Below are 14864 nucleotides of genomic sequence, written 5' to 3'. Positions count from 1 at the left end.
GCCAGTAATATTAGAAATGAAAGGGTTTATTTTAATTCATAAGAAACAAATGAAAGGCAAAAGTAGAAATTGGGCCACTCCAAATTGATGCAGGAAGCTAGTGCTAGGAGACCAGGAATTAGCTGAAGAACTTAATAAGTACTTTGTGCCAGTCTTCACAGTGGAAGACATGAGTAATATCCCAACAATTAAGGAGACTCAAGGGGCAGAGTTGAGTATGGTAGCCATTACAAAAGAGAAAGTGCTAGAAAAGCTAAAAGGTCAAAAAATTGATAAATCTCCTGCCCCCTGGCTACATCCTAGAGTTCTGAGGGAGGTGGCTGAGGAAGTAGCAGAGGCGTTGGTTGTGATCTTTCAAAAATCACGAGTCAGGGAAAGTCCCAGATGATTGGAAAATCGCTGTTGTAACCCCCTTGTTCAAGAAAGGAGCAAGCCAAAAGATGGAAAATTACAGGTTGATTAGCCTAACTAGGTTGTAGGTAAAATTCTAGGATCCATTGTTAAGGATGAGATTTCTAAATTCTTTGAAAATGCAGGATCGGACTAAAACACGTCAACATGGGTTTAGTGAGGGGAGGTTGTGCCTGACAAATTTGTTAGAATTCTTTGAAGAGGTAATAAGTAGTTTAGACCAGGGAAACCCAATGTATGTTATCTACCTAGACTTCCACAGGAGGCTGCTGAGTAAGATGAGGGTCCATGGTGTTCGAGGTGAGCTACTGGCATAGATTGGAGATTGGCTGTCTGTCAGACAGACAGAGAGTTGGGGTACAAGTTTATTTTTTGGAGTGGTAGCTAGTGACAAGTGGTGTCCCATAGGTTTCAGTGTTGGGGCCGTAGCTGTTCGCTTTATATATTGATGATGTGGATGAAGGGACTGAGGGCATTCTGGTGAAGTTCGCCAATGATACAAAGTTAGGTGGACAAGCAGGTAGTTCTGAGGAGGTAGGAGGCTGCAGAAAGATTTAGACAGTTTAGGAGAGTGGTCCAAGAAATGGCTGATGAAATTCAACATGAGCAAATGCGAGGTCTTGCACTTTGGGGGAGAAAAGAATTTAGGCATGGACGATTTTCTAAATGCCAAGAATATCATAAAGCCAAAGCACAAAGGAATCTGGGAGTGCTAATCCAGGACACTCTAAATGTTGACTTGCAGGTTAAGTCCGTGGTTAAGAAAGCAAAAGTAATGTTGTTATTTATGGCAAGAGGGTTGGAATATAAAAGCAGCGATATGCTACTGAGACTTTATAAAGCTCTAATTAGGCCCCATTTAGAACACTGTGTCCAATTTTGGGCCCCACACCTCAGGAAGAACATACTGGCACTGAAGTGTCTCAGTGGTTAGCACTGCTGACTCACAACACCAGGGTTCCAGGTTCGATTCCAGCCTCGGAGGCTGTCTGTGTGGAGTTTGCACGTTCTCCCCGTGTCTGCGTGGGTTTCCTCCCACAGTTCAGAGATGTGCAGGTCAGGTGAGTTGGTTATGCTAAATTGCTAAAGTGTTAGGTGCATTAGTCAGAGGGAAATGGGACTGGGTGGGTTACTCTTTGGAAGGTCGGTGTGGACTTGTTGGGCCGAAGGGCCTGTTTCCACACTGTTGGGAATCTAATCTAACAACAGAGAATTTTAAGAATTTAGATTAGAGGTAATTCTCTCTAAGTTTGACTTTTCTTCCTCTACCTCCATATATGCTTTTTCGACCATGACTCCCACCTACCCTCTGAAGGCACCTTCTCCTTCCTCCACAGTCCATCCTCTTGGACGTCTCTTAGCCTCCCCCAATCTCTTTATCTCCAACTGCCATCGTGACATTGACTGTCTCAACCTGTCCACCCCTCTCACCCAATGCAACCCTTCTCCATTGCAATGCCCAGCCCTCCACTCCCTCCGTTCCAACCCAGAGGACAAGGGAGGCTTAGTGGTAGTACGGCACACCAACTTCTACCTCACTGAAGCCAGATACCAACTTGCTGACATCTCCTTCTGCCCCCTCCGCCACCACCCCATCTCTCATCATCAAGCCATCATTTCCCAAACCATCCACAACCTCCAACTTCAAAGTCCTCCAACTCTGGACTGCCTAGTTCTGCCACTTACCCAAAATCCATAGACCTGACTACTGTTTGTCTCTGCCTGCACCTATCCACAAACTCATCTCCTCATATCTCGACTCCATCCTATCCCCACATATGTCTAGGACACCACCCACACCCTCCACCTCCTCCATGACTTTTGATTCTCTGCCCTCAACATCTCATGTTCACCATGGACATCCAATCCCTATACATTTCCATCCCCCTTGACGAAGGCCTGAAAGCTCTCTCTTTTTTTCTCTCCTGCCGACTCACAGTCCCCCTCCACCGGTACTCCCTTTTGATTGGTGGAACTGGTCCTTGCCATCAACAACTACTCCTTGGAAATCTCCCACTTCCTACGGACCAAAGGGCTAGCATTGGGGACCCGCATGGGCCTCGGGTGCCCTAACAAGGTGGTTGAACAGTTCATCCACTTCACCAATACCTTCCACCCTGCCTTCAAGTTCACATGGACCATGTCTGACATCTTCCTTCCCTTTCTGGACCTCTTTGTCTCTGTCCAGCAACTGACTCAACATGACCATCTATTTCAAACCCACCAAAATTGACAGCTACCTTGACTATATGTCTAACCTAAACACTATCCCATACTCCCAATTCCTCCATCTCCGCCATATCTGCCCCCATGGTGGAGCAATTCCACTCCAGGACATCTCAAATGGCCTCCTATTTTAAGGACTGCAATTTCCTTTCCCACATGATTAACAATGCCCTCAAGTGTAACTCCTCCACTTCCTGCACCTCTGCCCTTGAACCCCACCTCCCCAACTGCAACAAGGATAGAACCTGGTCCTCACATTCCACCACAAATCTCCATTCCACCGTGTTATCCTCTACTGTTTTCATCACCTACTGTGAGACCCCACCACCAAAGGGTTGATCTTACAACTTGATGATAATAGAGTGGTATATATACCAAACAATAAGATTATGAATTGAATATAATTATGTTGCTAATGGCCCCAGCATCTCGGATGCAATGTTTTGCGAGATATGTTTGGTGTGTGCCACACGTAGTAGGGTGGTAATGTCTCACAACACAATGAAGGGCAACCTTTCCATGAAGACAGGGCATCATTCCATAATGACTGTGTTCACTCCTATCAATGCTGTCATTGACGTTCACATCTTCAGAAGTTAAATTTGAGAATCTGGTCAATAGATTTTTTTCCCATGTTTTTGTCCCTTGACACTTGCACAGACCTAGGCTGGCAGCTATGTCCAATGGGACTTGACCAGCTCAGTCAGTAGCACTGCTACTGAATCAGTACTGCTGATGGACATTAAGTCTCCCTTCCAGCGTACAATCGGTGTGCTTTTTCTCCAAGTAGTGTTTAAGGTCAAGAGATTTGATCCATCAATGATGGGCTGAAGAAAGTGGTAAACAAGGGGTTACCTAAACCTAAGGCTGACTAGATTTCACAGGGTATGGAGTCATTGTTGAGGACTCCAAGGGCAACTCATTCCTGCCATTGTAGTACTATGATACCACAATCTTGCCAGTGGGATAAGATGTACTCTGTTAATAGTAGTATCCAGAACATGGTCATACCTATGGAATCAATTATAGATATTGTCAGGCTGTTACTTGACTGGTCTGTGGTACAGCTACTCCAATTTTTGCATAATCTTGGAGATATTGTTAAGGAGAACTTTGTAGGCTTAGCAGATCTGTATTTTCCATTGTCATTTCTGATGCTTAAGTTGATGCTTAAAGTGGTCTGCCCATTTTTATTCCTTTCTTTAAATTTTCTAGTGATATGATGCACGTGCACAGTCATTGTGGAGAGCATTTAAGAGTTAACCACATTGCCATGAGTTTGGAGTCACATGTAGGCAGACCAGGTAAAGATAGCACATTTCCTTCCTTCATAGCTTCAGATGCAAGTAAGCTAGTTAAATTCTAGTTTGGGGCCAACAGAAAAATTCTGCATCTTAGTTTCCTTGATAACAGCCATTGTTCATGCCTATTGCCTCAGAAAATCAATCCTCAGAAGGTGGTTTTAAACAGCTATTAGGCATATTACTGTTATGTGCAAAGGCCCTAAAGTCTATTTTAAATTGCTAGAATAAATACCATTATATACTGGCATGAAATGGAAACCTGCCCCACCACTCCTATGCTTGTTGCTTTATTTTGCCTTCTGGTCAAGCAACATCTAGATTTTGTTACGATCGCTATAAAGATCAATCTCTTGTAAAATGAAATGGATTTCCCAAGTGAACAATGGAAATAAACCTAAGGGCAAGATTTCAGTTTTTAATATTTTACTGTAACAAACAGTCTAAAATCAATAAGATCAAATGTTAATTAACAGGCAGCTTGACACATCAGGCTAAACTAACTAAATAACACAACTGAAGTATATCTTATGAAACACTTTGTCACATCACCATGTCTCTGGCTGATTTAGAGCATCACAGAAACAGTTCCATCACTCATAACTACCTATCTCTGGTTCACTTCTCTTTGCCAAGTCATAATGAAACATCCAGTGCCCTTTGACAGTAGTTCCACTCAAACTGAATTTTCCTGGATATGATTGCCAGCAGCAAGGTATGCTTTGCCAACTGTGCTGCTTGAATTTTAAAAAACCTAGAATGTTTTATTGCCTACTTTTCAACAACTGAATCCACCACCACCCCCACCCCCCCCCCCCCCCCCCCCCCCCCCCCCGGGCATTCTGCTTGATCAGGAGCACAAATGGTCCATCTCTTTGAACAGAGCAGCTTCTTTGTTAATTCATCCTAAATAACAACTATCCTTTTTTTGTGAGATACTGTGGAAAATATCTTAAAACTGGCAACCCCTTCTCAGTGGATTTCTGCTTGTATTTCTTTTGTCATTGCATGTCTCTAAGCAGCGACGTTCATTCTTCACCATTGCCCTTTGTAGAGCTTTGTTTTCCCTTAAGATAATTAATACATAATCATCTTATGCATGAGAATTTTATAATTCTCACCTTTGTTTTTAAATTACTCTGTGGCCTCACTTCTCCATGTCTCTGTACTCTTCTCCAGCTTCACTATCCTCTTAAGCTTTCTGTGCTCAACAAATTCTTCCCCCTGAACATCTTGGATTTTAATCTCTCCACTACTGGTGGCTGTGTTTTCAGTTGCCTAACCTACAGATCTGGAATTTTCTCTGTGCAACTCTCCAGCAGTTGAATTGAATTTATTGTTATGTGTACGGAGTAACAGTGAAAAGCTTAGTCTTGTGAGCAATACAGGCAGATCAGAGTTAAGTAGCATAGATAGTAAATAATAGGTAAACTGCAGCAAAAACAAAAAATAGAGTTTGTGAGTCCATTCAGTATTCTAACAGTAGGTAGAAACTGTTTCTAAACCGACTGATGCGCATGTTCAGGTTTCTGTACCTTTCCCTATTGGTAGACGTTGTAGAAGAACATTGCCAGAGTGGGATGGATCTTTGAGAATGCTGGCGGCTTTTCCTTGACAGCAGGCCTGGTAGATGGGTTCTATAGATGGGAGGTAATCCTTTGTGATTGTCTGGGCTGAGTTCATCATCCTCTGCAACTATCTTTGATCTTGAATAGTACAGTTGCCATATCAGGTAGTGATATATCCAGAATGCTCTCAATAGTGTACCTATAAAAGCACTCACTAGCTTTTGTAATTTTTGTACATTTTGTTGATTGTAACAAATGGTTGTGGTCTACATTGGCTCTTATGGGTTGTCTTGATTGTTTAATTCCTACTCGCAGGTTAGCTTAATTTGGGATTAGACAATGTCCATTTGTTTTACTGTTAGTTCCTCTGTTGTGTCTTTGAATATTTCATTTGTAAATGATGCATCTTGGACAATTACAGGTGTCAGGTGGTTGGTTTTGGTCGTAAAAGTGGCCCAGGGCTTGCATGTCCTTGGCGGAGTAGGCGGGGGAGTTGAGTTGGTCAGTCACAGGGTGGTAGTGGGGTTGTTCAGTATGTTTGTCCCGGAGATGTTACCTGAACCATTCCACAAGTTGGCGTCCTGCCCCTCCAATGTAGAGGAGACCACATCGGGAGCAATGGACACAGTAAATGAGGTGTTTCGATGTGCAGGAAAATCTCTGTTGGATGTGGAAGGATCCTTTGGGGTCTTGGATGGAGATGAGGCAGAGGTATGGGTGCAGGTTTTCCACCTCTTGCGGTGGCAAGGGAAGATGCTGGAGTGGAGCGTGGATTGCTGGGGGTGTGGACCCAACGAGGGAGTTGCGGAGGGAATGGTCTCTGCGGAATGCTGATCGGGATGGGCAGGGAAAATATATCTCTGGTGTGGTCTGACCGTCAGTGGCAGAAATGGCGGAGGATGACACGATGTAACCGGAGATTGGTGGGGTTTCTATTCTTGTTGCGGTTGGAGGGGTGGGGTTCATGGAGATGTGCTAGAGGGCATGGTTGACCAAGTGGGAAAGCAAATTGCAGTCCTTGAAGTAGGGGGCCCTCTGGGATGTTTTGGAGTGGAATTGCTCCTACTGGGAGCTGATGCAGTGGAGGCGGAGGAATTGGGAGTATGGTAGGAGGTGTAGTCCAGGTAACTTTGGGAGTCAGTGGGTTTGAAGTAGATGTCCATGTTGAGTCAGTTGCCAGAAATGGAGATGGAGAGTTCTAAGAAGGGGAAGGAGGTGTCTGAGATTGTCCAGGTGAACTTGAGGTCAGGGTGGAAGATGTTGGTGAACTGTTCAACTTCCTTGTGGGAGCACAAGGTGCTGCCGATACAGTCATCAATCTAGCGGAGAAAAAGGTAGGGAATGGTGCTGGTGTAACTGCGGAAGATGGACTGTTCCACGTATGCGACAGAGACAGGCATAGCTGAGGCCCATGTGGGTGCATGGATACCCCTTTGGGCTTGAGGAAGTGGGAGGATTCAGAAGAAGTTGTTGAGGGTGAGGACCAATTCACCCAGGCGGATGAGTGTGTCGGTGGAGGGGTACTTGCTGGGTTGCTGGGAGAGGAAGAAATGGAAGGTTTGGAGGTGTTTGTCATGGCAGATGGACATGTTCAGGGACTGGATGTCCAAGGTGAAGATGAGGCATTGTGGGCCGGGGAACCAAAAGTCATTGAGTAGATGGAGGGTGTAGGTGGTGTCCCAAATGCATGTGGGGAGGCCCTCGAGGGGTTCTTCCGCATTCAACAGAGATTTTATTGCACATCCAAACACCTCATTGACTGTGTCCGTTCCTAATGTGGTCTCCTCTTCACTGGGGAGTCTGGCCACCAACATTTGGAACGATTCAGGGAACGTCACTTGGACACGCACCCAAGAACCCCACTGCCCTGTGGCTGACTGCTTCTACTCCCCCTTCCACTCCGACAAGAACATGCAAGTCCTGGGCCGTCTTCCTGGCCAAATCAAAACCACCTGACACCTGCAGGAGGAATGCCTCATCTTCTGGCTTGGGACCCTCCATTTATACAGCACTAATGTCAATTTCACCCATTTCCTCATCTCTTCCCTCCACCTTATTCCCAGATACAACCCTCCAACTTGGCACCACTGTCTTAAACTGTCCTACCCGTCCATCCTTCTTCCCACTTATCTGCTCCACCCCAAGATGTGACCTATTACCTTCATCTACCTATCACCTCCCAAGCCACCTTCCCCCTCTCCTCCCCCCCCCACACACACACACACACACACACACACACACACACACACACACACACCCTCCTATTTATCTCTCCGTTCTCTTGGAGGCCACCCACAGTCCTGATGAAGGGCTTATGCCCAAAACGTTGACTGTCCTGCTACTTGGATGCTGTCTGACATGCTGCGCTTTTTCAGCACCGCACTCTATAACTAGTTTAGGCATGCAGAACTTAAGCTTGCTGAAAGAATCCTTTTTTTTGCTAAGCTTTTTGTCTTACATTCATCAGGACAATGTAACTATGTCCAAAAGGCTAGCTGTGTATAGGAAACAAAGTAATGACAATACACAACTAGCTCACTTTTATTAAACTCACAGCACAATAGCCAACACGAGATGTGATTCTGCAATTGTACAACATTCACAGAATTCTGCTGACAATCAGGTTAATGTTGTCAGTTGTACTCACGGTGTAGCATACTGAAAGCTTGTGATTTTTGAGAAGATTCATAGCTCAGGTTGAGGTTTAGATTGTACGTTTGCTCACTGATCTGGTACATTTGATCTCAGATGTTTCACCACCATGCTACGTAACATCATCAGTGAGCCTACATTGAAGCACTGGTGTTAAGTCCAGCTTTCTATTTGTGTGTCTTGGTCATTTCCGGTTCTTTTTCTTAGAGATTAGGAAATGGGGTCCAAATCAATGTGTTTATTGATGGAGTTCCGGTTTGAATGCCAGGCCTCGGAGTTCCCGTGCATGTCTCTGTTTAGCCTGTCCTAGGATGGATGTGTTGTCCCAGTCGAAGCTGTGTATTACTTCACCTTTATGTACCGATACTAGTGTTGGTTTATCATGTCTTTTGGTGGCTAGTTAGTGTTTATGTATCCTGGTGGCTAGTTTCCTGCCTGTCTGTCCAATGTAGTGTTTGTTGCAGTCCTTGCAGGGTATTTTATATATGACAATTGTTTTGCTGGTTGTTGGTACAGGGTCCTTCAGGCTCATTAGTAGCTGTTTCAGTGTATTGGTAGGTTTGTGAGCTACAGGAAAACAATACACAGACCAGATATGCAACTACAGGCATAATCATCCCAACACCCACAAATGGGCTACAAAGGGACATTATTTAATTGAGCCGCAACACACTGCAGTATCCAAGATCTACGAGCAGCAGAAGAAAAATACCTGTACAGTGTATTCAAGAACAACGGGTACCCAATAAGCACAATGCGCTGATTCTTAAAGATTAAACCCAAACAAGACGACGCCAGTGCTTCAGTGGAGGCTCACTGATGATGTCGCCAAGAATGGTGACGAAACATCTGAAAACAAACCTACCAGCTCAGCAAGCAAACTTACAACCTGACACTCAAAGCTATATATTTATAGAGTTCTGTTCTTCACTGACAAAAAGAGCATGTACATTCACTGCATCTGTTGAAACTGAGCAACATATTTGGCAGTCATTGTCTGGTTTATTTCTTGACAATGCCTTAGTGAATTAGAGCTAATTGTATGTCATCATTAACTGATGAATTTCCATTGCAATTCCTCTACCTGTCAGAATCTATTTCTGAACAAGCAGCACTTTTCTCTCATACAGTGTAAGTATTGTATTCACTTTACTTTGAAACTTCTTACACATTGTCCTAGTGAGTGCAAGACAAAAAAGAATGGACAAAATATGTTCGCTTTTAGCAATGTTCAAGTGTTGAATATCATGCTCTTGGTTTTTCTGTTCAGAAATGTGATCTTGATCTGTCTTCGAGCAGTCCATTAGTATCTAATTCTCTTAATAGAATGCTGTATATCTTGGAGCTAAAAGTAGCAAGGTGTTGTGAAAGAACTATTAATTGTATTAAAATTTATATAAAGAAGAGTCAGTCTAGAAATATTGATTTTTTTTAATATAGCGTGTGGTTGGTTGAAATAAAACTTGTAATTGAAATGTTTATGTTTGGATATTGCCTAAATGTATTTCACTTCTAGTGAAAAACAGAGTCTTGGTCCACAGTTCCATTTTATCCTTTGCTTCATTTCAGTGTGTAAGCAAAGAACATTTTTCTTCCATTTTGGAATATTTAAGTATCGCAGACTTCAAGTTGCATGTGCCAAAGAGCTTCCAGATTCTTCTTCTTCAGTTTTCTTTGATCTTATTTCTTCTTACCTTACCCCTTGTGTTTCAATGCACCCTTTAAACTTCACTTTTCTGACTCCAAAAAAATCAGTTCTCAACAAAAACCTTGATTTGATCCCCTTGCTGTTCACCTCAATGGATTGTGGGCTGAACATGAACTGAATTTCTCTTCCATTGCTTTCTCCTTATGTGCATTTTTTTTTTGGCAAGATGTCCTCCACTGTACACCAGTTCCTTTTCCCTATTTTTCCAGCCTTCAGCTTTTTTACTCCATCTGCAGTCCTTCTTCTGACCTATTTCCCTCCCTAGATCTTTTAAGAATGTTGACATGTCATCCAACTTCTCAATTTTCCTGCTCCCTTCACTTATGCCCACTCTGAACTTGCAACAAGCTGTGCTCTCTGGTCCATCCCTGACATTATCCTCATCTGCTGCCAGAGGTGGTGTTTTTGTTGTTTGTTAAGAAATCAATATAGCTGAGGTTGAATGGCAACTCTGATAAACTCAGAATGTCAACTATCTTCTTCCCAAGATTTACAAACATGACTGACCAATCCATATTTGCAGCCTTTTCTTGCTCCTCAGAACTGATTTCTTTTCATCTTGACTAATTTTGTCCTGTCTGAAATTCCATCCTTTCATCCTCACGTTGGTTTTCTCCTACTTTTCCCTTACTATCCGCAACTTCAATGTCTCCATTTGTGGGGATAGACTTTTGATAAATATAAAATTAATAAACATATTCCCCATAAGCCCAGTATTTTCCACAACTACTTTGACTACATGTCCTCACTCCCAGTAAGAACTATATTCCACTCTCCCATTTTATCTGTCCATTTCATATCTGTTTTGACAATGCAACCTTCCACACTTTTAAATGCGTGTATGAGTCAGAGTAACCACTTAAATCATCCAGGAAAATAGGTGTTCATGAATAATGGACACTTTTGTCTCGATAGATCATTGTTTGTGGAATGATTGGTTCAGCTAAAATAAATATTTATGACGAATGTACCTTTTTGGGTTTTGGATTTAAACAACACATTGGTTTAAAATGTTGTACTTTCACTCTTGAATGGCTAGTTTCAAATCTAATGTAGATCATTGAAATGAAGAGCCCCTTGCTTTGTAAGTTGTAATGTTCTTCTGCAGTTTTAATTTACTTCCTTACTTAATCAGCAACAGTGACCATAATTTGAGATGTTTTCCTTGGAATTTTTTCTTCAGTTTTGCATTTAATTGTTGATGTAGGTGAAGCGAGGAGCTGCTGAACATGAGTGATGATAAACCCTTTGTTTGCACTGCTCCTGGATGTGGCCAGGTAAGACCATAAGATTTCTTTCAGTTCTTTTTCATCATGCAGTTAATGTTTTGATGAGTGTGCAGAGTGGTGAAGTAGTTTGTTGCTATGATTTTCTCATGCAACAGAAGTTTTCTTTTCCTTCAGAACCTCATCTAATATGTTTAAAAGCCTGAAAGATTAAAGTATCTACATTGTAAGCCCAGTGGCATCCCTGTTATTTTTAAGTTGTGGCCCCTCTATTATGAGAGGTTTTGAGTACAGGAATCATGAAATCTTGCTTCAGTTGTCAAGGAGCTTGGTTATATTACTCCAGGAGCAGTTTTGGTCTCCTTATCTTAAAGATATTGCCATAGAGGGAGTGCAGCAAAGGTTTTGCCAGAGTTGTTTCCAGATGTTGGGATTGCCCTATCAGGAGAGAGTGGGTAACTGGGCCTGTATTCTCTATAGAGTTTTGAAGAATAAGAGATTATCTTGCATAAACTTACAAGAGAGCAAAAGAAATAGACAAGGTAGGTGCAATTAACATGATGCACGTTTGCCGTTTTGGAGAGTCTAGAATCAGGGGTCACAATTTAAAAGTAACAAGGATGCCACTTCGATCCAAGATGAGGACAAATATATACTCAGAGGATTGTGAACATTGGTGTAATTGTCTACCACAATGAGTTGTGCAGTTCAGTCTTTGATATGTTTGAGATTGACAGATTTCTGATTACCAATGGCATATAGGGTTATGGGGATTGGATAGATAAAAGCATTGAACTGAATGATCAGATTGTTTTGAATAGTGGGGCTGGCTCAATAGGCTGAATTACCAGCTCCTGTCCCTAGATATTTATCGCTCAATCAGTATCACAAAAATGGGTTATCTGGTCACATTCACATGTTTTGTGGAATTTTGCTATGCACAAAATGGCTGCCAACTTTTCTCCGTTCAAATAATGTAAATACCACAAATGGTACTTAATTGATTCTAAAGCACTTTGAGATGTCTGCTGGGCTTGCAAAGTACTATGTCAATATAACCCCTCTATGTTGGTAGACCTACACAGAGATGTCACAGCATGACTGGTGTAGAAAATAGGAATACCACACTTGCCCAGTGTTGAAAGTTTGAACATTATTTTCTTTCAACAAAATTGATTCTTTGATTCTTTGTTTTGCTTTGTGCAATTTTGAAGAATAAAATGGAAGAAATGTTGTTGGTTCTCTAAAATTATTAACAGAGCCTATTAGTGTTAATATTTGTGGATTACAATCTAAATACCTTAAACTGTTGTTGTAGCGCTTCACAAATGAGGACCACTTGGCTGTTCACAAACACAAACATGAGATGACGTTAAAGTTTGGTCCAGCTCGTAATGACAGTGTCATCGTGGCTGGTAAGTGCCTTTTTTTTTCATTTCCATATCTTGTAGTCTAAATTTAGAGAAGATAATGAAATATTGATTTTGTTTTGACATGAAAGCCTAATTCATTTAAAATATCGTAATACCATAATACTTTGTGTAAAAAGTTTTAATTGCTTAAACCTATCTGGAAAAGCCTGTTTTACTGATATAAAGCAAAGAACTGTGGATGCTGGAAATCTGAAACAAAAACAGAAATTGCTGGAGAAACACATCAAATCTTCAGAGAGACCTTTCTGAAGAAGTGTCACTGGACCTGAAATATAAACTCTGCTTTCTCTCCACTGATGCTGCCAGACTTGATATGTTTCTCTGACAATTTCTGTGTTTGTTCCTGTTTTACTAATAGTGTACATTTCTTTTCTACTATATTCACTAAAATTGAGTTTGTGGATCATAAGTGTATCTGGTGTTGCTTTAATAAAATCAGAAAATACTGAATGTAGTTAGCAGTGTTAGGCATCACCTGTGACAAGAAAAGCAGTTAGCATTTGAAATCTGTAACTTTTCATTAGAGCTGAAAAAAGTTAGAAATGTAATAGATTTTGAACAAGTGAAAGGGAGGCAGTGTGAAAATGAACGAAAGGAAAAAAAATGGAGGACAGTGGAGAATAAGTTGCTAAAGGTTCAAAAGCCAAAGAAATTGATAATGGCTAAAGTAAGAGTCCAGACAAGGTGTGTATAGTAGGATAGAAGTCATCCAATGTAAAGGAAACGGGTGTAAGGAAGAAACAAAAAAAAATCTGAACCAATAAAGACACAAGCACCCTCTTCTCCCATTTTCTTTAATAATCTGGTTTTGAACCAGAAGTTCAGTTCAGAATGCTACAGTGTCGAGCCAAAAGACCATAAGAAACAGGAGAAGGCTGTTTGGCCCTTCAAGCCTGCTCCATAGTTGATCCCATATTCCTCATTGTCTACACTCCTGCTCTCCTTTTTTATGACAATCACAGTTTCACAGTCAATATTACAGAAACTAGATTTATATTTCAGATTTATTAATTGGATTTTTTTTGTGTTTGTAGAATGACTACATAAAGTTATGTAGAACATACTGAAACAGGCCATCCAGCCCAGCTAATCTAGTGCTGTTGTTTATGTTGTTACTCAAATCATTTCTATCTTTTGTCCACTAAATCCATTGTAACCATCTTTTTCCATTTCTCTTAGGTGCTTATTTAGTTTATTTTTAAATGCACTTATCCTTTTCTTTTGCACTGTTCCTTGTGACAGTGAATTCACATTCTCGTCACACTTTAGGTAAAGAAGTCTCTTCTGAATTTCTTACTAGATTTCTTGGTGACTATCTTATATTGATGGCCTCTAGTTATGCAGTTACCCACAGAAAATGCATTCTTTAGAACTTTGAACATTCTCTCTGTATCCAGCCTATCAAAGTCTCTCAACGTTTTTAAAACCTATATTCGGTTACTCCGCAGCCTTGTTTTCTCATAATAGAAATGACCCAGTTGCCTTTCTTTACTTGATGTGTATACCCATGCATGTCTAGTATAATTCTTCTGTGTCCTCTACAGTGCAGTATATCACTTTCATAATTTGACAATCAGAATTGCATGCAATATTTCCAATTATGGTCCAATTAAAATTCGGCGCAGTTTTAGCACAGTATTTTTCTCGATTTTAATTCTATCTTATTAAAAGAAAAGCCTGAGTGCTCGGCTAGCTTTTTTTTTAATGGTCTTGATAACCTATGACTCAGTTTTTAGAAATTGGTGTGTTTGTACTCCTGGATCACTTTGCTTCTCTACCTCAGTGAGCTTGGCTGTCTGGCAGAGAACAGAGTGGGGATAAAGGGGTCCTTCACAGGATGGCAGCCGGTGAAAAACTGCTGTTCCATGAGACTGTGTTGAGAACATCTTTTCACTTTATACGTTAACCATCTAGATGAAGGAACTGAGAGCATTCTGGCTAAGTTTGCAGATGATACAAAACTAGGTAGAGGGATTGGTTGCATTGCGGAGACGGGGGGTGGGGTGGGGGGCTGCAGAAAGATTTGGACAGGTAGAAGAGTGGGCAAAGAAGTGGCAGATGGAATACAACGTGGGAAGGTGTGAGGTCTTGCACTTTGATAGGAAGAATAAAGACATAGAAGCATAAAAGGGGAGAAAATTCAGAAGTCTGAAGTGCAAAGAGACTTGGGAGTTCTAGTCCAGAATTCTTTCAAAGTAAAGATGCAGGTTGAGTCAGTAGTTAGGAATACAAATCCACTAATGGCATTTATTTTGAGAGAGCTTGAATATAAAAGCAGGGATGTACTTCTGAGGCTCTGTCAGGTCACATTTGGAGTATTGTGCACAGTTTTGGACCCC

The 14864-nt window shown here is 41.6% G+C and overlaps 1 protein-coding gene across 4 annotated transcripts in view; it reads left to right on the top strand.

Annotated features, from left to right (window-relative positions):
* Nucleotides 1-14864, top strand: part of atf2 (activating transcription factor 2) — a 146961-nt gene that overhangs the window by 32031 nt on the left and 100066 nt on the right. For 3 of the 4 annotated variants that reach the window (XM_060827936.1, XM_060827933.1, XM_060827934.1), the window contains 2 exons: nt 11074-11143; nt 12411-12507. In XM_060827936.1, the coding sequence (XP_060683919.1) occupies nt 11096-11143; nt 12411-12507 (145 nt within the window). In that variant the 5' untranslated portion in view covers nt 11074-11095. Of the gene's footprint in view, nt 1-3870; nt 3942-11073; nt 11144-12410; nt 12508-14864 lie in introns of those variants that run through there. The other variant, XM_060827935.1, reaches the window with a different exon arrangement.

Source organism: Hemiscyllium ocellatum, chromosome 7 (assembly GCF_020745735.1).
Source record: "Hemiscyllium ocellatum isolate sHemOce1 chromosome 7, sHemOce1.pat.X.cur, whole genome shotgun sequence".
Lineage (NCBI taxonomy): Eukaryota > Metazoa > Chordata > Chondrichthyes > Orectolobiformes > Hemiscylliidae > Hemiscyllium > Hemiscyllium ocellatum.
This window is presented reverse-complemented; position numbering and strand designations above follow the sequence as displayed.